At 50.0% G+C, this 25,321-nt stretch overlaps 1 protein-coding gene across 3 annotated transcripts; it reads left to right on the top strand.

Moving 5' to 3' along the window:
- The first annotated feature begins 8,202 nt into the window (after positions 1–8,202).
- SIDT2 (SID1 transmembrane family member 2) lies at positions 8,203–23,702 on the top strand. Of its 3 annotated transcripts, XM_090265992.1 has the most exons (27): positions 8,203–8,775; positions 10,394–10,515; positions 10,804–10,968; positions 11,056–11,101; positions 11,508–11,609; positions 11,715–11,798; positions 12,545–12,644; positions 12,841–12,906; positions 13,802–13,895; positions 14,254–14,306; positions 15,011–15,082; positions 15,236–15,307; positions 15,498–15,560; positions 16,357–16,475; positions 16,721–16,794; positions 16,878–16,944; positions 17,529–17,602; positions 17,745–17,868; positions 18,142–18,259; positions 18,765–18,901; positions 19,154–19,262; positions 19,486–19,562; positions 19,716–19,762; positions 20,018–20,123; positions 20,782–20,892; positions 22,115–22,228; positions 22,320–23,702. In XM_090265992.1, exons 1-27 carry the CDS (start codon positions 8,593–8,595, stop codon positions 22,380–22,382), a joined length of 2,562 nt encoding a protein of 853 aa, XP_090122118.1. In that variant the 5' UTR covers positions 8,203–8,592; the 3' UTR covers positions 22,383–23,702. The 3 variants fall into 3 exon arrangements, with proteins under 3 accessions (XP_090122118.1, XP_090122121.1, XP_090122119.1); XM_090265995.1 differs by lacking the exon at positions 20,782–20,892; XM_090265993.1 differs by lacking the exon at positions 15,498–15,560.
- Positions 23,703–25,321: the final 1,619 nt, after the last annotated feature.

A 25,321-nucleotide genomic window follows, 5' to 3' on the forward strand; every position in this document is an offset into this window, starting at 1 on the left:
TGATACTACATTTTCTATCTACCAGAGCTATTCAAGCTATAGTATTTGAACCACACTAGTCTTTGAAATAAAAGTCTGCCCCATTGCTAATGTGCAGATATTGAGTCCGCTTTCATTTCTTGCCAGCTTTCTTTGCACTACTTTAGGCAAAAAGTATTCATCTATTTTTCATTCATTGACATCCCATTTTGCTACAGTGACAGAACTTAATGCTTAATCTTTCGATTTTTCAATCTCAATCTCTCGCTTTCTAAAATTTATTTATATATATAAATTTAATGCACTGCCAAGTGAAATGTCCTAGTTGTCATTGTGATTAAGGGGCCAATTTTCCAGGCAGGTAGCAGAGGTATTATTCTGTTCCTCTCCCAGCAAAGTTTAATTTGTTTGCTCACCCATTTCTGATATATTACGTAGCAGCTGGTGATGGCACTATAAAGATTTCTGTGGTCCCATCTTGCATGTGGCAGGTGAAAAATGCACTGCCAGGCATGATCTAGGGCCTGTTGTTTTGCTGTCCATAATATTCTAGGCTGTCATGGGCCTATTTGGACTATATCTTTTGTCAAAAACCTGAACCCACCAAAAAAATATCTGGAATAGTTTATGCCCTGCTGTTAAGTATTCTGTCTCATTGTAAATTCCAACTTTTTCTTTTATACCTAGTCACTGTTTACAGTTGTATGCTAAAACCTGAAGTATTGTCTGTGCTGTGGTATATGGGCACTGCCAACTTTATATTTATTGCAGTGAAGAAACTAAAAATATATGGAAATGTGGGTGCATGTGGGAGAAGTGAGTTGGGGGGTTCTCTTGAAAGGAGGCTTTTTTTGGGGGGGTCTCCCAGGCTTCTCCTTGGTGTTCCTTCTTGGGGATCACTGCTGCTAGTTGACTGGATCTCCCCAATGGAAGTATGTGATTCTGCTTTCGCAAAGTTTCATTGACTAGTAGAACTCTGTTTTAGTGTACATAGTTCAATATAAATGTAAACATTTCACTTAAACTTGCTGTCTTTCTGCCTCCTTTATCATAGTTTGAATTCCAGTGGAGAAAGGGGGTGAGTTTCTTACCTTAGCAAATCAGATACTTAGATCGTTCTGCTTCTTTTCTTGGAACAGAATGTGCCAAGTTGGCCCTCGTTACTTAATCTCCTTGCGGGGGTGTAGGATGGTAGGGTAGGATGAACAGATACAAGGAATCCTAAGTAGATATATGGGAAAATTGTCAAAGAAAATGTTTCAGATCGGTTAAGAATATCTGGCAGTTAAAAACAGAATTAATTCTTAAACCATTAAATTGACTCTTTTTTTTCTAATTTCAATATTTAGAATTTATTCACATTAAATGTCCCAGTTTCCACTGTTTCTCCATTTTTCACACTAATAATCACCAGTTTTCTTTTTTTACACTTTGGAATATCTCTAATATTGCTCCCATCTTGCACTTCAGTACTTCAAATTAATTGGATTATTCTGAGTTCCTGTGCCATCTGGGAAGAAAAGCCTCAGGATATTTTCCATCTCTTAACCACCCAAGAACTTTTTGTAAGTGCATCCCCCATTTTAGTGTTGGCTGAGAGGCCCAGGGAGGTTTTGTGTCTTGTCCAAGGCGAGCCATGTAGTTTAAATGGGTGTGCTGGGATTTGATCCCAGCTTTACCTGACTTCAAAGTCCTTGCCCTCACTACTACTCATTCAACCTGGGGTACTTTAGCTCTAGAGTATGATTCACAAAGTTGATGACAGATACATCCCTAATTTGCTCCTATTAGAAAGTCGTGGGAATGACATGGTGACCTTCTCACCTGGACCAAGGCAACAGTTTCCTTCAGGTTTTTGTTTTGTTTTGTTTTGTTTTACAGCTAGTACATTCCTTTTCATTTCCATCCTCCACATGGCCACAGAATTATTACCTAGCCAACCTGTTTCCCACCTTAAAACCAGCAGTAAGAATTGCATTGTGATATTAGGGAGCAAAACCTTTTTGGTGGTATACATGAAGGTGTTCAAAGACTGCGTGGCTACTGTATTAACATGTCAGTAAGTTCAGATTGACACTACTTGAGTAAATAAGAGTTAAAAGGTCTAAAAGGAAACAGGAAAGTATATGTGCAGTCAAAATAAATGGCCAAAAAACTTTAAAATAGGAGTTACCAGTTTCCACATGCTGAGATGTGGGGATGGGATCCACAATTCCAAATGAAAACATTGAATGAGGGTTTATAGCAGAGCAGAATACAACTACCTCCCTTGATCTCATAATGGGTTGAGAACAGTTTTGCAATAAGTTAGCCTAGATGTAAAGCCGTGGACCACCTCATTGGAACTGGGTGAATGACGTCAGTCTCAGTATAACAAAATGTGACTATGGAGTCCAGGACAGGAACCTTGAACGTGGACACAGTTCTCATTTACCTTCCTCACCTCCCCCAGCTAAAACAACCTGCCCTAAAAGTGCCTCATTAGAGCTTTATGACTAGAACAAGGTTCAGTTACTCAACTGACCATCAGGGCCTATCCTGATGACTAACACCATAACTACTCCAGCAATAATTACAGCAAATTGCTATGAACATTCACTTTTATCACTTTGCTGCAGTGATGCTATATGATTACATTGGCTTAATTCTAGGAGAGGATAAAAATTGGAGATATTAAACTCAGGTGTTTTTGTTTTCCTATTTGTCCTCCCCCCATATCTTATCACACAAAGTTCCTCCCCACCTCCAGAGGCCTTGCCTTTGTGAGCTACTTGCAGTTTCCCCTTAGGTCACAGAGCAGTCGTGAAAGCAGCCTGGGTCCTGAGGCTTTGTCAACTGTGCGCAAACTATTCCATGTGAACCTCCTCCGTGGCCCAGAAGTAGAAGACAGTAGTGTGGTAGAAGGGAAAGTTCCTTCACTGCATCTGCTTTAAGAAAACCTGACAAAGCCAGCAGGAGAGTCCATCTACTTTTCTCCAGCCATGGCAGGGGTGAAATCCTAACTCAATTGCGTAGTTTTACTTAACCATGAAGCAAAGGTCTTAACATGTTTTGGTAAACACATCGCCCTTTTGTTGTTGTTAGCCTGATTTTATAACAGTTGCCTTTTGCTTATTTGCTGGCTTATTTTGGCTTAACTCATCACATCAAAATATAGGGTTGGGAGGGAAAGTAGGTTTACAGTTCTTATTGAAAATAATATAATAATAGATAATAGAACAAGAATAAACTTTTGTGTACTCACAACTGTAAATTACATTTTCCCCACCCTGTATATATTAAAAAACTATAAAAATATATTTTATACACTGATTAAGCTTTGACAGCACACCTGTAAAGAATTCATGACACAATATAGCAGCATGCTCATTGATAACCAGTGATAGTCCAAGGTATTAAATATAACATCCTCTCCATGACCTGGCCCTCTTTAATTCAAATCCTCATACTGCTTACCTTGAACTTTCATGCCAATAGTATTGAACTTTGAGCCATGCCTTTGCTCCAGGTTGAGACCCCCTGTTTGGAATATACTCGTATTCCTACTCATCTTTTAAGAAACCCTCAGGAACACCTAGAGTGTTTTGATTTCTATTTCCAGGTCTGGTTTGTATTAGGTTTCTCATCTCTGAGGTTCCCATAATAGCTATTGTAAATCTTTTATCATTGTACTTATCACTATTATATGCTTACCTATTTGTTTATACTGCTAGATAATGAATTCCTTAAGAGTAGAGAATGTGTTTTAAGCATCTTTGTGTTCCCAGCATCTAGCTTAGTAACTAGTACAAACTAGGCACTGAATAAATGAAGGAAGGAATAGGAGATTGATTTGTTCATGGTCTTCCAGCCAGTAACTGTCAGAATTTAAACTGGAATACAAATCTTTCGACTACAATTCCTGCTCTTTCTTTCAATGGTACCATGCTTTGGCTTGTGAGAAACAATGAACATTATTCTTGCTAGTGATAAATAAGGGCAAACAAAATTCTCTAAGACCAAAAACAAAAAACAAACAAACAAAACCAGTATATACCTATTACAAAAATTTTTTAAACATTTTCTAGACTTTTTTTAGTATAGAGTTAGAATTAATACAGTTTTTATAGAAAAGGCGAAGCTAGAAGTAAAACAGGCTAGACTGGTTCAGAGGAACAAAGATACTGTGAATGAGAAAATAACTTTATAAAGCTTCCAAGGACCAATGAAGTAATAAGAAGCTATGGGATGCGCCCTGTATTTGAGCCAGAGAGTGAAGAGGTGGGGGATCCTTTCTATTATCAAGGACAATTTTGAATAAACTGGGTAGCTGCACATGATCTCTAGATACAACCAGAGAGGAGTTGTATCTAAAAGGCTCTTCAGTCGCATCTTTTGATTTCTTAGCCAGAGACCCAAGCTTGCTTGAAACAGGAGGATGGCTGGCTCATTTTTATCAGTGATCTTTGGAAACACAGCTTGAGTTGATCAATTATTTATCTGCTTGTTTTCACAACCTGATGACCAGCCCTATTTCCTGGAAAGCTCTGATGTTGGTTCCATCATGTGGCCAGAATGTATTTCCCAGTGGAAATGGTGAAAGCCCAGTTTTAGGAAATGGAAAGTGGCAGATATCTGGCAGAAAGTCCTGTGTATTTAGTTAAAGCTGCTTTCTCGTGACTCACCTACTCTTTAGACAACAGTTCAGGATGGTATATATGCAACCAGTCTAGCTCTGCTGTGTGACATTTAGGAGGACAATGGAGATGAGACAGGGCTCCTAAAGGTTCAGAAAGTTTAATTTGCCTAAGATGCACAATGCAGGGCTTTAAACCTACACCTTTCTGATATCAAAGCCCTCGCTTTTTCTATAATACCATTAAACCATGTGACATATTTGAGACTTTATCCCCAGAATGACAGTTTACTCTTTAGCTAATTCCCAATCTGTATGCATCTAGTATTCACAGTCCTTGAAGGAAAGATAACCAGATACAAGGGCAATCCTAGGAAAAAATAGACCTTGCATGATGGAAAGAAGTGCTGTTCTCTTGCTGCCAAGGGCTGCCTATGTCCAGGATATTTCTGTTTGAGCCTCAGGTAGACACTGAGCCTTTTTTATGATCATGATGAAAACAGGGAAATTCAAGTCCATTTTTCTTAGAGGAGTTGGTTTTGCAACCTTTTTTTTTTTTCTGGGTTAAAGTTAAATCAATACTTAATTCTAAAGTCTGGTTTGATTCTAACCCCACCCTCAGGCATGGCCACTTCCTGACCCCCAGGTTTCCGAGTTACTTGATGGGACTCAGCTAATCCATTTACTGTGATTCTTACTGTATCCTGCTCTTAATGCAGTCTTAAAGTTATTTTAACAATACCCCTGACCCAGGTGAAGCTTTCTTCCTGTCCTCTTACTCCAAACCTTGAAATCCTGTGGCTTAAAATGATGCTAGATCCATACAAAGCTGGGAACCTTGTCAGCTGCCTGGTGAATGGTCCCATTTCCTAGGTCATTTCCTATACTCAGGCTGGGAAGGGTGGCCTATGGGAAATAGAAGTCACCTAAGCTTTGTGACCCACCTTGCTCCTTTCATCACCAGGGCTTGAGTTGGCCTTTTTATATAATATGGGTGAATGCAAGTAGCTTGGACCAGTGCAGAGGGCCAGGGGGCTTCCCTGAGGCCTTGGCATCTCTGTGCTTACCAGCCTAGCTTTGAGATGGATTGCTGCCCCTTTATTCTGACTGCTGCAGACTACAAAAAGGCTTTCTCTGCCAGACCTCAGAAAAGGCCTTCACAACTGGGTTGTGTTGTTCCCTGCCTGGGAGGGTGGGACTGCAAGGCTGAGGAAGGTCTGCCTACCTGAGAACAGCAAGTAAATCAAAGGCTGCTGCCGTCCTATTCTGTCTGGATACTCATGGTGTTGAGAATTCAAAGGTGAAGCCCTTGAGATGTTGCAAAAGGGACAGATCCCCTCTGGGTTTATTTGAATAGGTTTCTTCCAAGATATTTCCAGGAAAAGGAGCACACAGAAATATTGATAGTTCACAATTGTTTGGCCCCAAAGCAGTGATTCTCAAAATTCATGATGCATAGCAAACTTCTGAAGTGCTTGCTAACATGTGGATTCCTGGGCTTCACCCCAGAAACTATGATTCAGTAACTGCTAAGTAGTGTCTGGATAGGCACATTTTGCTCCAAATCCTAAGAGATAGACTTGGAATACTTCTCCCTAGGCTCCCCATACCCTAGCCTGGGCTTATTCAGTATGGTCCCAGCAGCAGCCAGCCTATAACAGAGACTATGATCCTCAACTTGTGGTTCTCACAGTTTCCAGGAATATTCCTGGCACATCACAGACCAGTTAGATTCTATCCAGCGAAGTGGTATGCTCAGGCGTAAGGTGTGAGTGTTTCTTATAGTTCCAGATTTACTGGCAAGGGGCGGGCGTTACAGTGAGGGAGAAAGGGAGCTGTCCAGTTGGAATATGAAAATCCTACATTGACTCTCCAAACTGGGCTGCTGAGTACATGGCGGGTTCATTATGACACCTCTTGCTATTTATTCTAAGGCTCCTCCAGTTCAGGTTTGTATGGAAAGAGTACTGGGCCAAGGCTCAGGACACTTCTAGTGAGCTACTCATGAGCTGACCTTTTCTGGGTAGGCCCAGAGTCTGCTAAGGTTCTCTTTGATATGACTTTCGAAGGCTCTCCAGCCCCTGCAGCTTGCTTCTGCTCTTCATCCTCAAGTATGAATACTTGGGCAGGGCCAGGTCTAAGTCTCCCACTCGCCATTTGCCCAGTATAATTAGTACGTGGCACATTGTAGGTGTCCATTAAATATTTAGTGCAGAAATGAATATTTATGACTGGTCATAAGGTAAAATAGTCCTTCCTTATTGGAACAATGTCCTGGTAGTAAGGCAGGGGCAGGGGCTGAGGCTGCTGGAATCATAAGAACTCTTGATAAGCCCAAGTGGCTTCATCAGGATATGTGTCAACTTTAGAGGTAGCCACAGTACATTTCTTATCCTTTAAGCATATATAATTCATCTTCTAAAAGAAATTCATGTACATTGTAGAAAATATATAAATGTATAAAAGGTATTAAAAATTAAAACCACCCACAACACAGTGATTTGGGAAGGGGGGGTAGATACTTTTCTATTAAAAGATAATAATTGCTAAATTTTTATGCAGTTCTTTTCAAAATTTTTTATGCATGTCTACATATTTGGAAACCATACTGTTTATATAGGGTCATATTGTGAATTTCCTCTGCTTACATGTCCCTTAAAGTCTTAAGCATCCTTTTTTAATGGCTTCATGATAATCGTGCATTTAACCACTCCCTCATTATGGACATTTAAGCTTTATGCTTTATATTATAAATATCAGAGTGATAAGGATAGCTGCCCACACATTATCTGTATATCCTTAAGACAGAGTCTCAGAAATGGAATTACTGGGTCAAAGAGTATAAAGCTCTTGAAGCTTCTTGAAACAGTGTCAAGATATTTTGTAGAAAAGTTTTCACCAATTTACACTGAAAGTCACTATCTTACAATGAGCTTTGTACCTCCCTCTATAAAGAGAAAGACCCTAATGCATCCCTGAAGCTGTGCGGAGGCTGCGGGGGGAGGTCAGATTGCACAGGGATTCCACCTGCAGTTTCTGCTTCAATTACACCGCCGTCAGGGCCGACCGTCCTGTTTGTTTCTTAATTCTTTGAGTTCTTCATTCTTTAAGATTCCAGGAGAAGAAAAATGGCCGGGCGTGGAGAATGTTAGTGGTAATTGTAGTGGGCGTGGGAGTAAGAGAATACCATTCCTAAATTTGAGCAAAGAGAATTTGTTAGCAAGAATCCAGTACTTCGAGAGCCTTCACGGAAACATCCTTCTATTCCAAAGTGAGCTTCTAAAGAGGGGCAGGATAAAGAGGAGGCAGTAACGGGAAAGTAATCGAAGCCATCCAGCCTGAGTGCTACGGTCCCTTTAACTCCCAGTCCGGAACCTGGCCCCTTTAAATCTGTGTCAGTTTCCCCTGACGTCAGCCGGAGGTCCCGCCGCCCGGCTGTTTACCGCTTCGAGGCTCTGCACACTCCCCAGTCCCTAGCGCCGGTGCCGCGGAGCCTGCCTGCCCTTAAAGGGCCCGCACTCCAGACAACTCTCCTGGTCGCGAGGCATCGGGTGACTGCCAGCTATCACGCCCCTCACCCAGAGACTTTCCTCCCTTGCGGCCGGCCCAGCGGCCGGCTTCCCCTCCATTTCTCTCTCCCCTTTCCCGGTGTCTCCAGGCTCCCAGCAACCAGAGCCCTCTCTCTCAAGGCCCATGCGGGCGGCCGCAGGGTCTCCGAGCCGTGCTCAGCCCCTAGCAATCTGGGGCCCCCTCCCGTGACCCGGACCCCACGCCTTCCTCTCCCTCTCCTTGCCGCCCCTCCCCCCCGGTGCCCCCGGGAGCGTCTCTGCGGTTCCAGGGAGGAGACGATTCCTAATCTCAGGCTGGGGTTAAAGTTCTGGTCCTGGTGAAATGGTGGAAGCTGCGGCCAGAGCCGCAACCTGTCCCGGAGGTGTCCTGTCGCCTGTCGCTGCCCCCGCCACCACCGCTGCCGCCGCCACTGCCGCCCTGCTGGGGCCATGTTCGTTATGGGCTTGCCCTTCTTGGCGCTTTTGGTGGCTTCAGTCGACAGCCATCCGGGGCTTCTGGGGCCCAAGAACGTCTCGCAGAAAGACGCTGAGTTTGAGCGCACCTACGTGGATGAGGTCAACAGCGAGCTGGTCAACATCTACACCTTCAACCATACTGTGACCCGCAACCGGGTGAGGGCTGGGGCTGGGCTGGTGCTGGTGGTGAGTGAGTGAGCAGACGGTTCTGTCCGTTCCCCAGGGACGAGCTGCCCCACTGGGTTCCTTCCGTTTCCCTGAACCATGCAGGATCCTCTTGACCAATCCTCCTTCCTTTGCCACCATTGTTTCTCCGAAGCTCCCGCTGGACAGCTCTGAAGGTGTCTCTTTCCCATCTTCTCAGCCACAGTCTCCTTCCACCAGATGTGTCTGAGCAGGACTGACCTGCTCCCTGCCCAGCAACCAGAGTCTGATGGCTCTCTAAGATCACTGTGAAAGAGGAAGCAGGCTTGCTACTGGGCTTGCCCAGAAACCCCCAGGGGGATGAGACAGGCTCTACCTGCAAGGCTCTGCCCAGGCAAGAGTTTATAGCTGAGCTGCCTGGGGAAGATCAATGCAGGACTCATCTGGCTGTCCCAGCCCTCTTCCAGTCTTGGAAAGCCCTGTGAAATGCAGGTGGTGTAGATGAGGCCGGCTCCAAGTTGGGTGGGAGGAGAGAGGGAGTTTGTCTGCCGTGGAATGTACTTCACCCTGACTTCACTTTCGTTTCTTCCCCGGCTGTGAGTTGATGATGGGCATAGCTAGGTCTGGAAAGTCTAGAACTAAAATTTGGAGAAGACTTGCAGCTTGGCTGTATCGTCTCCTGCCCAGTTCTCTCCATGACTGCGTTTACTGAGAAGCAGTGAAGCTGAGAATGGGAATCTGATTTTTTTCAGGATGGGGAAGGATTTGGTTTTTGTGACAAGGCAGAATCTGCGTTCAGTGCCTGGTTCTGTAAAGCTTGATCTCCAATTGTTCAGAGTCCTTTCTTCTTTTTACCCAGTATCTGGGGTTACCCTGAGAGCTGTGGCCTCTGTCCCTCAGAAATGCTGCCCTAGCACTTGGGCTTCAGCAGCCCAATGACAAGATTTACAGAATTAATTTAATTTTATTTATTCCTTAAACTCCTGCTGCCCTATACACTTTCCTATATAGCACCAAGTGTGAGTGTGTGTCAATTTTATAGAGGAGGAAATTGAAGCTCAGAAATGTGAAGTAACTTCTGCACAGCCTTATCCCTCGGCCAGAGCTAGAGATAGAATTTAGCTTTCTTGGCTCTCAGCAGTCCCTGTGTGTCCACCCCTCCTCAAACCCCCAGATTAGTTGTTGAATAGGAGCTTCTGGCTCATAAGGAAAAAAGTGGAGGAGGAGTTTTTGCTCCCGTGTCCATGTGTTTATGTGCACATGTGTGCAAGTATGTGCATCCCATGAACATGGATAGGAATGGGATAACCTGGAGATGCCCAAGATCTCCTTTGTGCTTCCTGTTGGGAGTGAGGCCCTGAGTTGCTTGGGTCTTGTTTCCCTGCCATCAGGAGTTTATGTCTTCCATAAGCCTCTCTTTAAGTCAGCACCAGTCCCTCCTATAGACTTGGGGCTGCCCTGGCAGAAGGAGGGGCATAGATAGATTCCCAGCCTAACCAGGATGGGGAAATAACAAAGTCGTTGACATGATTGAGGGAAGGGCTCACAGTCTCTGAAGCAATGTGTCCCGGGTGGCAGAGGTAGAGTCACCACGGGCTTAACTGAGGGGCATCTCCATCTCATTCTGTAGACAGAAGGCGTGCGTGTGTCTGTGAATGTCCTGAACAAACAGAAGGGGGCTCCTTTGCTGTTTGTGGTCCGCCAGAAGGAGGCTGTGGTATCCTTCCAGGTGCCCCTAATCCTGCGAGGGCTGTGAGTAGCACCTGGGGATCAGGGAGGGAGTAGGTCTAGGTTAGGCCTTGCCCAGAGCCTCACCCAGGTCCTTACCTGGGGCCTCAGACCACCCAGGAGCCCCCCTGTTTCTCTTCCCCATCCCCAGGCCCAGGAGGCTGGTCAATGGCATGACGGCCAAGCCAGCTGGCCTAGAGTCTGTCAGCCTAGTGAGGGCAGGGGTAGGGGTAGGGGTCGGGGGCCTTGCTCCTCTGGAATGACATCGTCCTTAGGACAGTAGTCACGTCCACACTCTGCTTCGGGCCATAGGTTTCAGCGCAAGTACCTTTATCAAAAGGTGGAACGAACGCTGTGTCAGCCCCCAACCAAGAATGAGTCTGAGGTCCAGTTTTTCTATGTGGATGTGTCCACCCTGTCACCAGTCAATACCACGTACCAGCTTCAGGTCAGCCGAATGGACAACTTCGTGCTCAGGTCTGCAGGAGAGAGTGAGGGGACCACGGGACTGACCTCCTTCTTAAGCTCTGGGAGTGACCTTGGGGGCTCTTCTCTGTCCTACAGGACTGGGGAGTACTTTAGCTTCAATACCACAGCAGCTCAGCCTCAGGTAAGATCCTCTGTTGACTGCCCCTCAAGAGAAGAAATGGGGAAGCTTAAATGTGGGAGTGGGAGTGGTTGGTGGTCTTTGTTGGGAATTTCAAGTTGGCTGGACTCTCCCTAGAGAGACTGGAAACAGAGGCTGTGACCCCAAGGTGGTAAGGGGCAAATAGCATGGGTGCAGAGACATGGGGCCTGGCTGCCATCTTTCCTACTTGCCTTGCGGCACTGCCCTGAGTGACCAGCTGAGGTCAAAAGGAGTGGTATACAGAAGGTGGGGCTGCTTATAGTGAAGGCTTTTCTCCCCAGCCTCCAGTGCCCAACCCTGAGAGAATTCACACTGTTCCCTTCTAGAGGAACAGAAAGGGCATCCCCATGAGACAGGGCTCTCCCTGCCACCTTCCCTCTGCCCTCAGTACTTCAAGTATGAGTTCCCGGAAGGAGTGGACTCGGTGATTGTCAAGGTGACCTCCAACAGCGCCTTCCCTTGCTCAGTCATCTCTATCCAGGATGTCCTGGTAAGTGGCCTGCCCTTTTATACTCCACCAGTGGATAGCAGGGCTACTAACAAAAGGCGACAGATCCCAGGTCCCTGCATCTGGTTTTCCCCTCCTCCTCTGTAGTGCCCTGTCTATGACCTAGACAACAATGTAGCCTTCATCGGCATGTACCAGACTATGACCAAGAAGGCAGCCATCACTGTGCAGGTAGGAAACGCACAGGGGCCTGTGGGAGATGTGGCTGGTGATTAGCTTTCCAAATCCCTGCTCTCTTCCCTTGCCCCATTCCTCCCCTACCCACAAGACTGAGTCTTGGCCCATTAGTCCCTGAGACTTTCTGTCCGCTGATATATGTGAGAATTGAATCATAATCTCAGTTACCTTTAGGGACAGGAAAGAGCAATGTGTCTTTCCTTGTTGTCCTATATACTTCATTCACTGTAATGATAGAAAGGAGAGGAAAGGGGCCCTAGCTGAGGCTCTGTGCCTATACTTGGTGAAGGCTGAAACCTATGTTGCAGACAGGGAGAAGGTGGCCGTATGTTCACCTCACAACGTTCAGTCATGCAGGTGAGAGAGGCAATGTGGCCCCTCCACTTTCTCTCCTGGCCGATGCACAGCCGGTAATAGGGCACCCATGGGTCCCGTGATGGTGAGGTACACACACGTTTGCTCACCTGGCCATAGTATGGGTTCAGGCTTTGGGCTCTGGAGTCAGATAATCTTGGCTCTACCACTTACTGGTAGTGTGACCCTAAGCTAACTTCTGAGCCTATCCAACAAGGATAATGATAGTATTATCTCATAAGGATCTTTGGGAGGAATAAGTAAAATAATATATAAAGAGGGGCATAATTTCTGACTCAAAGAAGGACGCTGATGGTGATGACAGTTGATACAATGATGACAATGATAATGATATCATCGTCATCGTCATCATCATTGTCATGCAGCGCAAAGACTTCCCAAGCAACAGCTTCTACGTGGTAGTGGTGGTGAAGACAGAAGACCAGGCCTGTGGGGGTTCCTTGCCTTTCTATCCCTTTGTAGAAGGTAATTTTGTGTCCCAGGCCCAGCTGGGGATGGAGAGGTCTTGGTCACTTCCTGGGAGGTAGAAAAGCCTTCGTGACTGATTGGTGGACATGGTGGGACACATGTTTTTGGCTCCAGACTCTCCCAGGCTGGTCCTACCAACTCTAGCTAAGTTCCAGGCAGCCCTTTGTTTGCCAATTTGACATTTTACTTCCAGATGAACCGGTTGATCAAGGGCACCGCCAGAAAACCCTGTCAGTGCTGATATCTCAAGCAGTCACGTGTGAGTGTGAGACTGGCCTCTGGCTCTTCTTCTTAGACCTGGGGTAGGAAGGGTGATGAGGATCTGCCCAACCAGGCTGATGGATTAGGAATAGGGCAGTGTTCTCGGTAGGCTTCACGATGGGAGGGCCAGGAGGGGAGTCCCAATATAACCTGATGCAGAATACATGACTGAAGAGTAAAGCCATAAATTCTAGTTCTCTCTGTGCCACTTCAGAGCAGTGTAATCTCACTGAGCCTCAGTTACCCCATCTTTATAACAGAGGTGATAGGATTTTTCCCATTAGTCTCACTAAGTTGTGAGGTTTAGCACAAAATTAGTAGGAAAGTACCAGGCTCCTTAGTCATGCTCAGTAAATATTTACTGAGTGCTTGAATGGGGCCCTTTGTAAACAGGAAAGTATAGGATAAAATAGGAGGTTGTGATGGGAGGGGAAAGAAGCTGCCTCTCTTATACGGATTCTTTATTCAGCAAATATTTGCCAAGCACCTTCTATGTGCCTGGTGTTGTGCCGCAGCGGCAACCCTCAGGGATCGCCTGCTCAGAGGGACAGGAGCCTGTGGCTGCACAGGGAGCTGAGAGCTGTGATGAGCAAAGGACAGATCACTGTGGGAACACAGGACAGAGAAAGTTTCCTAGGGGACAAAGTCCTTGAACTGTGTTTTGAAAGTCAAGTCAAGATGGAGTTTTTGAGAAAGAAGTATAGAAGAAAGGTCTTGCAGAGGGAGCAACATGAGCACAGACAGGAATCATGTCAGAGTGTGGCGGGTTTGGGGAACAGCCAATTGTTCACACTGGCTGGATCACTGCATTTGAGGGGAGAAGTGGTGAGACATTCGGATGGGCCCTGTGTGCCATGATTGGTGTATTCAGCTTCCTGCTTCTTTCCCAACAGCTGAGGCCTACGTGGGTGGGATGCTCTTTTGCCTGGGCATATTTCTCTCCTTCTACCTTCTGACCATTCTCCTGGCCTGCTGGGAGAACTGGAGGTAAAGTGGAACTGCTGGGCTCTCCCCTGTTCTGGGGTGCGTTGGGCAGGGGATGTAGGGGAGATGGCCTGGCAGGATCTGAACCAGCCCAGGGTAATCTTCCACACTGTACACAGGGCAGAGGAAAGCAGGCACTTGTTAGGGTCTATTGTCTGGTGCCTGTCCTCTGGAAAGCATCTCCTTCGTTCAACCATTCCAAGCAGGGAGACCCCACCTGGCTTCCCAGCCTGGGAAGAACCATAGGATCATGAATGAAGGACAGGGTTATGGGGTGGAGAAGGTAGAAGGCAGGCCAGCCCTGCATAGAAGGGGCCCTTGTCCTGCTTCTCTGGTTTGCCTCTGGATTCTGTCCCTGCAGGCAGAGGAAGAAGACCCTTCTGGTGGCTGTGGACCGAGCCTGCCCAGAAAGCGGTACCTGCAGAGGGCCTGAGCGGGAGGGCAGAGTGTGCTTTGTGTTTTGGAGGGGATAGTGATGGATAGTTCCCTTGGGGGCTAGAGGGGGCTATCTAGGGGCTTCTGGATATTCAAGTTGGGAGTAACACTATAGAGAGACATGAAGCTGGGATACTGTCCCTAGCGTGCTCGTCTGAAAGGCTGCCGCTTGATTCATTGTCTGGGTCTAGCTATACTGTTTGTCTGCCTCAGACAATGGGGCTCACAGTTTCTGGGATTATTGACCTTTCATTCTTTCTTCTTTTCTTCCATACCTTTCTCTTTTTTATCCTTCCTCCTGCTTGGACCTTCCCTCTCAGCTTCTCTCCTTGGTAAGCTCCAGGTTCTGTGGGCAGAAGAGCTGGAGTCCAGAGTTGGGGAGAGAGAAGCACAAGGGGTGTCTGGGTGGGACCTGGGCAAGCAACTGCTGTCTGTCCTTGCTGCTGGTAACTTAGATCCATCAATTCCTTGAGATTTCTCTCTCTTGATGGAGGACACAGGGTGGCGAGTGTTTCCGTTGGGAACACACGTGGGCAGGAGGCCAGGGTGGGTAGTGGTGGGAGCTGTGTTTGCTGGGATCAGTGCTTATTTGTTGCTGCTGCCTTGGCCATTCTGTGTCTCTTCTCTGGCTTTCTGCCTGTCTCCGCTTCTAGGGCTAAGGGGGCCTTGATGTCTTTTTGCAGGTCACCCCCGGGTCCTGGCCAACTCCTTCCCTGGTGGCTCCCCTTATGAGGGTTACAACTATGGTTCCTTTGGTATGTGTCAATGCCAGAGATTGTGCTGGTCCACTCACAATCTAGTCTCTTGAGGTTGCCACCACCGAAGTGCAAACTGATAGCCGGCCTCCTTGGGGATGGGGCCAGCCTCCCCTGCCCTGAGGTCTGTCCTCACCCAGTTTTCTTCTGCAGAGAACTGCTCTGGATCCACCGAGGGTCTGGTTGACAGCATGGATACCGGGGACCTCTCCTGCAGTTACCAGGGTGAGTGGGCCAGGCAGAACCCAGCAGTGTGGCGCAGGGCTGGTGCTGGCGGGGTGAAACCTGATGGTGGGCAGTCACCTCTTGTGCCAGACGCTGGGACAGGGAAGGGTCTGCTGTATCCCACCCTTCTTCTCCCTCGGCCTTTACTCCTTGGCTCCACTTCCCTGGTAACTTTCCCTTTCCTTTGAAGGACACGACCAGTTCAAGCGGCGCCTTCCCTTTGGCCAGATGCGGCAGCTGTGCATTGCCATGGGTAGATGTGGGGAGGCGGGGGGGAGCTGCTCTGCCAATCAGCTCCTGCCAGGGTGGTTGACTGGAGTTGGTAGGCTCCTGGGCCAGAAAGATGCTTTGTGCATGGCTTCCCCACCTAATGCCAATGATCGCTAGCTCTTGTGTCTTTTGAGATGAGCAGGCACTGGTGGGCTGGTACCCCAGCTACCCCTGGGCCAGATAGTCTGGTCTGCTGTCATGTTTGCTAGCACCCTCACTCCCTGGCCTTCCAGGTTAGGTCTGTGGACAGGGGCATCATGTCCTGGCTTCTGGGGCTTTGGTCAGGCAGGGTCACAGGAGGAAGCTTCGAAAGGCACAAGAAAAGAACAGGCTAAAGCAGCATGTACTCTTCCTAGAGGCAGCCTCTGACCCTTGCCTGAATCCTAAGGCCCACTGGGTCTTTACCCAGTGTCTTCTCAGAACCCACACAGCTGGGCACCTTCTAATCAGCATGACTTCTGCCAAATTCAGTCCTGCTGCTTGGGTCTGGGGTCTGGGGTCTGCTCAGTGTCCTGACCTGGAACTCTTAGCTCAGTGAGGGGGACAGGGCTAGAGCAGTCCCTACTTAGTGGCCTCTTTGCAGAGTCCACCCTGTTCCCCTCAAGGACTTAGGAGGATTCGGTACCTCCCCCCAGGGCCTGAGCCCACCTCCACCCCTGCTCTGAGTCTACAATTTGCCTCTTTCCACTGCCTAGTAATTTTGACAGTTGCCCCAGGTGGGTGGAGACAGACCTCAAGCTCTGTGCCCACTGGGAAACCCTTCTCCCCGCTCACTCCAGACCGCTCTCTTGACCCTGTGGGCACGCGGCCACGACTGGACTCCATGAGCTCTGTGGAGGAGGATGATTATGACACATTGACTGACATCGAATCGGACAAGAACGTCATTCGCACGAAGGTCTGATGCCATGGGGCCGGCCCTGGTCAGGGTTCCACAAGGAAGGGAGATTCTATGTTCAGGCCCCAGTGTATCTCCCCCTAGGGTTGGAAAGAGCTCCAGGGGAAACTGACTTGTCTCCCAGCTCTTCTGGGCTGCTTGGCCAGCAGCAATGGGATGGCTGAGATCCCTGCCCTGCAATGACTGGCCCCTCTTGGCCTTCTCCCAGCTGGTGGGAAAGGGGGCTCACTCTAGCTTCTCCCCAGCAATACCTCTATGTGGCTGACCTGGCACGGAAGGACAAACGTATTCTGCGGAAAAAGTACCAGATCTACTTCTGGTGAGTGGATGGGGTGAATGGGACTTCCTGTTATGTGGGGCGGGGTGGTCCTGCCACCTCACCACTGTCTTCCCACTCCTCAGGAACATTGCCACCATTGCTGTCTTTTATGCGCTTCCTGTGGTGCAGCTGGTGATTACTTACCAGACGGTGAGAAGGTGGGGATGGCTCCCCTGGGCCTGCAGCTGCAGACTCCGCTTCTCCACAGCCTGGGTCTCCGCCTCAAGTGCAGAGCCTCCCAGCCTAGGGCTCTGGAGTGAGCACAGGTCTTAGGTCACTGGAACTGGGTTCAAATCCCAACTTTTACCAGCTGGGTGACCTTGAGCAAATTACTTAAGCATGCTCAGTCCCTGAGCATCAATCAGTATATTTATCTACAGAGTAGGGACAGCACAGTACCAGTGATGGCACCTTCCCCAAGTTGTTATGGGGATTCACTGAAATGAAAGTCCTGGGGCTTTGTAAATCTTGGTTTCCCTTCCCTTTTCTCTGTATTGGGGCAAGAACTGCAGTCACGGTCATGCCCCAGGGTTTTCAGCCACACCCGGAGAGCTGTGACAGTGACTGTGCCCAAAGGAGGACTTGCCTGGTGTACATGCGCACAGACTTCCTGTCTGTGGCAGAATGGGGTGGGGTGGTGTGGCCTGGGCTGTGGCCTGGCCCTTCTGTAGCAGGACAGTGGGCTGAGTCGGATGCTTCAGCAGACCCCCTCCTGCTCCCATTCCCTGCTGCAGGTGGTGAATGTCACAGGGAATCAGGACATCTGCTACTATAACTTCCTCTGTGCCCACCCATTGGGCAATCTCAGGTGGGGATCTTCTTGGGAGGCCCCTTCCTCAGGCGAATGGAGGACCCGGGAAGGGCGTAGGGGCTCTGGGAATGCCTGCCTCGGTGGGGAATAGGCTGGGGCGTGAGCCTGAGGCGATGAGCCCTGTGTCGGCCCATTCTAGCGCTTTCAACAACATCCTCAGCAACCTGGGGTACGTCCTGCTGGGGCTGCTTTTCTTGCTAATCATCCTACAGCGGGAGATCAACCACAACCGGGCCCTGCTGCGCAACGACCTCTATGCCCTGGTGCGGAGCCCCTGCCCTGCCCTGCCTGCCGCCCACCAAGGACTCTGTTCCAGACCCTTTCTGTCAGACATAGCCCATCCCTGCCCTGCCCAGTCCCTGGTCAGCCCAGCCCTGCCATGCCCTGCCTTCCCTACACGCCCTCTCTGCCCAAGCCTACTCCTCTCTCATGAACTCCCTCTTTCAGGTCCCTTCCTCATTCCCTTCCTGCCTCACCTCTTCTCTCCCTCCTTTCCTCTCCCCTCCACTCCCCTTCCATTCCCTTCTCCCCAACAGGAGTGTGGGATCCCCAAACACTTTGGCCTGTTCTATGCCATGGGCACAGCCCTAATGATGGAGGGCCTGCTGAGTGCTTGCTATCATGTCTGCCCCAACTACACCAACTTCCAGTTTGGTAAGCAGGGCCCCCCTCTTTCCTGCTGAACCTGGAACAAGGACCTGTCCGAGTCTTCCACCATCCCCAAGTCCCCTGTAGGGATCCCCAGGACTCAGCTGCGAAGGAGATGCCGGGGCTGCTGTGCCTTGTGCGCATACTCCCTAGCTTGTAGAGAATAGGCATCTGGATGCTATTTCATTTACCTGTGAGCCTTTTTTGTGGAAAGGCATAAGCAAGCACTGAGAAAAACAAGATAATTAAGATATGGTCCTTGATCTCAGGATGTTCCGACTATGCTGTCTTGTCAGGGGAACTCAGACTGTGGGTGACAGCCAGTGGGTGACAGTGTGGTATGGCAGGGACAATTAAGGGACTGGAGGTCAACTGCCAGCCCACCACTAGCTCGCTCTGTGGCCTTGAGGTGGTGTGGGGGCTCTCTTCCACTCCGATTGTTGGGACTGGGAGTTGCATGCTGAGACTCGGTGGGTGTTGCTATAGCTCATGGCCATGTCCCCCACCCTAGACACATCATTCATGTACATGATCGCCGGGCTCTGTATGCTGAAGCTCTACCAGAAGCGGCACCCGGACATCAATGCCAGTGCCTATAGCGCCTATGCCTGCTTGGCCATTGTCATCTTCTTCTCTGTGCTGGGTGTGGTGAGGCCTTGCCCTGCTCTGGTCACCCTGGGGGAAAGGCGCACGGGCGCGTTCACACATGTGCACGCGCACACACCCCTTCTCCGCCTTCTGCAGGAGAGACCCCTGCTCCTTCCCTGAGGTGCCTTCCCTGGCCTCTCAGAGAGCCCTGGCCCGGCTGAGCAACAGCCTGGCTCCTCCGGAGGAAGGGTGGGCTGGGGGAGCAGCTTTCTTTGGCACCTCCTCAGCCCTGCCCTTGGCGGCCCCTGGCAGGTGTTCGGCAAGGGCAACACGGTGTTCTGGATTGTCTTCTCCGTCATTCACATCATTGCCACGCTGCTGCTCAGCATACAGCTCTACTACATGGGCCGCTGGAAGCTGGGTGAGGGCATGGGGCTGGGGCCCGCTGGGCCTCTTGGAATGAGGGGAGTGTGGCCTTGGGGGCCCCGGTCACAGTAGACTCAGGTTCTGCCCTCTCACTGGGGCCTGGAGGAGTCATGGGTGAGGAATTAGATGAGGCCTTGGCTGTGGCCTCCACAGGTCCTGGCTCCTCTTGGCTAGTGCAGGCCGGGGCTGGGAAAGGAGCGTACCTTCTCTTTTTGCAGACTCAGGAGTTGGCCGTCGGATCCTCCATGTGCTCTACACAGACTGCATCCGGCAGTGCAGTGGGCCCCTCTACACGGTACCTGCCAGCTCCCCTACCGGCTCTCTTCCCTCTGGAGGGGGGGAGGGGTGAAGCTGAGAGCCCACGGTGGGGGTGACCAACTGACTTGAGGCTTCACACTTCGCTCCCTGTCTTTCTTCTCTTGGTCCTTGTGTCTCTACTTCCTTCTAGGACCGCATGGTGCTGCTCGTCATGGGCAACATTATCAACTGGTCACTGTGAGTCTGGCTGCTGGGTGGAAAGCTGGGAACTTGGACAGCCACTGGCTGCATTGGGGGGCCACACATTCCAAACTTTGGGCATGAGAAATGAGGGGCTGGCTGACAGGAGAGGTGTTGGCACCTGGGGTTCTAGAATCTCCTACAGATCTCTGAACCAGCCGCATATCATAATAAAACATAGGGTTGGGGCAAGGGCAGGCCCTTCTTGTCCTTGCCCTCCCCTGCTTCACCAGCCTCCCTCCCCCTCGCCAGGGCTGCCTATGGACTCATCATGCGCCCCAATGATTTCGCCTCCTACCTGTTGGCCATTGGCATCTGCAACCTGCTTCTTTACTTTGCCTTCTACATCATTATGAAAGTGAGTGGGGATGGCTGAGCCTGCTCTCTGCCTTTTGGGGAGGGAGATGGGCACAACCTGCCTGGGGTAGCACTGAGATGGAGAATTTTCCTGTCCCTCTGCCTATGCCAGTGAGGTTTGAGGAGGGGAGAGGCTGATGTCTCTTGCATGTATCCCCTGGGAACCAACTGTATCCTACGACCCACTTACTGTGCACCTTCAGATTTTAAGAATGGCCCATGAAACTGGTTGCACTTCAGGCCATAGTTGGTAAGAGCCCCTTCCGTGCAGAAGGGGTTGAGAAGGTGAGACTCACTGATCTGTGGCAGGCTTCAGTCTCTGGGGGCCAGGTGTTTCCCAAGGGACCCTCATGTCATACAATATGAGAGGAACCCCCTGCACAGGAAGAGCCCCCTGGCCAGTACACTCTGCCTGCACAAGGTTCTGGGCACATGGAAGCCCAGCCAGGGTGGACATCAGCAGTAAGGACACCAGGCTGCTAGTATGGGGACAAGTTGAGCTGTGTAACTAACTATATGAGGTGATAGTATGAATTCAGGAAGGCTTTCTGAAAGCTTGAGAAGGAACCAGGAAAGCAGAGTCTAGGGCAGGCCAGGAAATGGGGTGGGGTGAGGCCTGGCCCTCAGGCTGCTCTTTCTTTCCTTGCCCCCACTCCCAGCTCCGGAGCGGGGAAAGGATCAAGCTCATCCCACTGCTCTGCATCATCTGTACTTCAGTGGTCTGGGGCTTTGCACTCTTCTTCTTCTTCCAGGGCCTCAGCACCTGGCAGGTGAGCAGTCTGCCTGCTGAGAAGGTGGGGGCATCACCTACATGCTCATCTTGAGTCAACACAGGGCCAGTTTTCTTTGCCAGCACTATCTGTGAGCACTCCCATGGCCAGCACTTCCACGGCAGCTGTCTTGTTTAATCCTCCTACTATTCAATATGCATGGAGGGCCCCCCTTGTACTTATGAGGCAGCTGAGGCTCAGAGAGGCTAAGGTACCTGCCCAAGGATACACAGCAGGAGTGGCATTGCTGGGGTTTGAAGCCAGAGCTGTCAGGCTCTGTCTTTTGCCTCATAGGGCACCTGCCATGGATCAGGTCTCAGTCCTGGCATCCAGACTGAGTCTGGTATGGGCTCTGCCTTTGAGGCACTTATAATCTAGTTCAAGAGAGGGACTGTTATTTCCTGGCTCTCTGTTTACAATATGATACACGAGATGAAGATATAGGCAAGACGGGCAGGGGAATGCCCAGAAAGGCAGTGGACAGAGGCCTCTGAGAGTTAGGAGGTTCAGGAAGAGTTCCTGAAAGAAGCAGGTCTTGCTCTTGGCCTTAAAGGCCTTGGGTGATGGGGAAGGCCCTGTGGCCCAGAGACACAGTGACCTGTGTAATGATACAGAGGCAGAACTAGATAGGGAAGACTTGGGACTCAGTGAATGTACTAATTTAGGAGCCAGGTGAAGACTGTGAACTCCTTGAGGACAGGGAAGGTCTTTTTTGGTCCTCTCTGTGACCTTGGTGTGTGGCACAGACCATCCCTAGATACAGAGTGAGGTCCAACCAGTGTTTGTTGTATAGAAGTCATGGACCTGGAGTACCACAGGTCATGGCTGCTTTCGGGCTTGGGCAGGGCTGGGTGACCGTTTACTTTGGAAAGAAAATGAACCTGAAGGAGCCGTGGAGGCCCGATTAGAACAGAGGGCAGAGCCCAAGGAAGGGACTGAGTTAGGAGGCTTTGTGGCCTTCTAGTGACTCAAGGTCATGACAACCCTCTGTTCTTACAAGAAAAGAAGCATCTGAGGAGAGTAGGATCTGAGTGAAAGAAAGGAGAGGGCAGAGCCTGAAGAAATTTGTAACGAAAGCCAATTCTTAGATGAGGGAGATGAGGGCAAGGGGCAAGGCAGAAAGAAAGTGCTCTCCTGCTTGGGGCTGGGAACAGGGAGAGCCCTCGAGGTAGAGGGGGTGCCAGGGTGGTATCAGCAGGCAACTTTCCCTGTTTCCGCCCAGAAAACTCCTGCTGAGTCAAGGGAGCACAACCGGGACTGCATCCTCCTTGACTTCTTTGACGACCATGACATCTGGCACTTCCTTTCCTCCATCGCTATGTTTGGGTCATTCCTGGTACGTGAAACTCTGCTGGACAAGCAGGGAGGGTGGAGTAGAGAGACAGGCTGCCCCCCTTCTTGTGCTTGACTTGACACCCACCCACCAGGTGTTGCTGACACTGGACGATGACCTGGACACTGTGCAGCGGGACAAGATCTATGTCTTCTAGAGGAAGCTGGGCCACTTACTTCACTCTCGGGGCCCTGAGCTCCTCTGCCTCACTGCTGGAGTCTGTAGCACCAGGGGTGTGAGTCCCAGCCCTGCTGCCCAGTGCTGGGTGGCGGCCGGACACCAAGACCTAGTCCAGGCTTGGCCTGGACAGTCACAGGGTGGCCTTGAGCCTTGTAGCTGCCCTCTGCTGGAGGGGAAGGCCTGCTCTTCTGAAACCCCAGCTGTTGGCCAAATTGCTGCTTTCCTATCAGTTGGGGCCTTCCAAGGTCCCTGTCCTTGGCTCTCCATTTGTCCCTCTGCAGGAGAAAGGGGGGAAGTATTTCCCTGCCCATCTCATGCCTTGAATTCTACCTGTCCTTCCCATCTCCCCCGGCCTGGGGCCCAAAGCCCTTCATTCCTCAGCGTGGGGCCTGATTCTTTGGCCTATAGTAGGACCCCACTTCTCTTTAGGGTTGTACCTGCCTGCCATCACTGCCCACTCTGGTCAGCCAGGATAGATGGGGTGTAGGATTTGGGGGACTGGCCAGGCTTATGGTGCTAAGACCTGCAAAGGACCCTGGCTGGCTCTTTGGCAATGAGGGTCAGCTCATACATGAGAACTGCCTTTAATCTTACGGGCTGAATTCAGAGGTCACCGTCCTATTCCATCAGTCCCCAGACTGATGCTAGCCCCAGGATTGGAAAGAAAAAGCAACTCACCCTCTTCCTTCCTTTTTCTTTCTAGGCCCTTAGTCCTGCCAAGCCCCAGCTGAGGGGTCTTTCAGTGCCATTGACATTGCCCAAGAATGTCCAGGGGCAAAGGAGGGAGGATACAAAGAGCCCAGCCCTTCCTGCCTCCACCACCACCACCATAGGAGCCCCAGTGCCTATCATAGAAAGAGGCTCAAGAAAGGGACAGGACATTTCCCTCTCTGTCCCTCATCCCAGCCTCACTCTAGGACCCAGGGCTGGTTCCTGAGTTCCATCCAGTTTTCAACCCAGTTCTGTGTTGGTCACACACATGCGTATATATGAAACCTTGGAGTTTACATTGAGTGGCCCCAGCTTGGGGACCCCTAGTGACTCTGGTCCTGGGGTTCCTTTGCCCTACCTGGTCCATTCCAGATGCCAGGGTTGGGAGGGTCGGGTCAGGCCTCTGCCTTGCAGATGGGATTGTGTTTTATTCTCAGCTTGTTTTTATAGTTCCCCCTTGGGCTGGGGAGAGGAGGTGCATCTGGATCTTTCTTCAGAACTCCGTTTAATGTCTGCTTCCATGCTATGGTTGCATTTCTGTTTTCTATTAATGAGTCTGCATTCAATTAAAGAGATAACAGACACAGTTCTTGAACCCTGTTTGCTCCTCTTTTCTGGGTGTAGATATTGGGAATGTGGGGTAGGGCAGGGGTCTTCCATTTTCCAGTTCTTCTGGTCTACCTTTGTCTTTTTCCGAGTCCCAGGCTCATTGGGAACAATAGTTCCTTGATTCTCCAATGTTTTTCCTCTCCTTTGAGTAGTGGCATCAATTCAGTAAATGTTTATGAGAGGCCTGCTCCATGACAGGGACTGTTGGGCACAGAGGGGAGTGAAAGCCTTAGCCATGCCATCTCACCTGATGCCCCACTCCTTTCTGGCAAATGGCAGGGACATCTACCCACCTGGTCTCCACTTATCAGTCAGGAGGCTTCACTTCTGACCTGAGCCCCTCCCAGCTCATCAGGCTGCAGGCACAGTGCTCCCTGACATGGCTTTAAAGGACAGGAACATGGAGGTCAAGGGTGGGTGGTGCTCTGGAAACACACGGTGGTGGCTAGTGGGTAAGTGGGTGCGTGGGTGACAGGCAGGCTCCAAGAAGAGGGAGTTTTGAAAGGACCCTGGAAGGTTGATTTATATTACAACAGACTAAGGACAAGGGAGCTGGTGAATTCAGGACGCAATTTTCCGCGGGCTACTCTCTAGCTGATCCCCAGCTCCTTTTCCTGTCCTCTGAGCAGACGCCACTAGAGGGCACTACAGCTCCAGGCGCCACTAACCTGTGTGGAATAACTGGGGGGACCACGCAACCAGTTCCTCTAGCAGGGAAGGGGCCAAGGGCTGAGCACTGGAGTTAAGAGGCTGACTGGTGGGCCAGCCCTCTCCTGGTGGGGCTGGGTGTGTCTCTGTTGAGTGCATGGTGGAGAGTGTTAGCTCCTTCCTGCCAGGCTGTCCTAGGATGATAGGGGTGGCGGGCCAGTGTGCCTCAGAGGGCAGCCCAGAGACCCCTCTGGAAGTCTCTCACCTTCATTACCTCCTTTTATCCCTTTCTGAGACCCCTGAGCCAGGTACAAGTGAGATACAAGTGAGTTTGCTTCCTGGAGTGAGGGACTTGATCAGTTTTCAGGATAGGTAGGGACTGTTCCTAAAGGGAAGGAAGGATGATTGCAGCATCTGAACCTCCTACGCCCGTGTGGGTGTCTCAGGCCCTGCCAGGCCTTAGAGATCCTCTAGATGAGAACTGGGGTCAACTGAGCTGCTGCTGAACACATATCTCACCCCCAACTAATTGTAACTCAAGACCCACCCCAACTGAAACTTCTCAACCCGATCAGGGTGGGTCTGACAGCCTCTCCAGCTCCCACATGGGTCAGCAGGGATGACCAGGTTCTGCCATTCACGACTCACCTTGTGGCCTTGAGTAAGATGCACTCTGAGCCTCAGTTTTCTCATCTGTAAAATGGGGGTGGTAATTAAGCTCTCACAACGCAGCTGTGAATATTAAATGAGAGCATTTGCAGTGTCTGGCACGTAGTCAGTCCTCAGTAAAAGTTAGTTTCCATCTCCAACTAGAGCTGAAAGCCATGGAGGAGAGGGTGGCTGCTTTGTCCCCTGTAAACCTGAGGGATGGGCCTTCCCTTCCCACCCCACCCCCAGCCCCTTTCCTCTGTCTCTGGCCAGACCCTCTTAAATCTTCCCCTCTCCTCA

The sequence above is a fragment of the Furipterus horrens genome, unplaced genomic scaffold (assembly GCF_987537825.1).
Source record: "Furipterus horrens unplaced genomic scaffold, mFurHor1.1.pri manual_scaffold_2, whole genome shotgun sequence".
Classification (NCBI taxonomy): Eukaryota; Metazoa; Chordata; class Mammalia; order Chiroptera; family Furipteridae; genus Furipterus; species Furipterus horrens.

Bases quoted from the DNA above. Each gene is read 5' to 3' on its own strand.
- SIDT2 (XM_090265992.1), top strand. From the start codon at position 8,593: ATGTTCGTTATGGGCTTGCCCTTCTTGGCGCTTTTGGTGGCTTCAGTC. The intron at 18,260-18,764 runs GTAAGCAGGGCC...CCCCCACCCTAG, and splicing joins CTACACCAACTTCCAGTTTG to ACACATCATTCATGTACATG. The intron at 22,229-22,319 runs GTACGTGAAACT...CCCACCCACCAG, and splicing joins CTATGTTTGGGTCATTCCTG to GTGTTGCTGACACTGGACGA.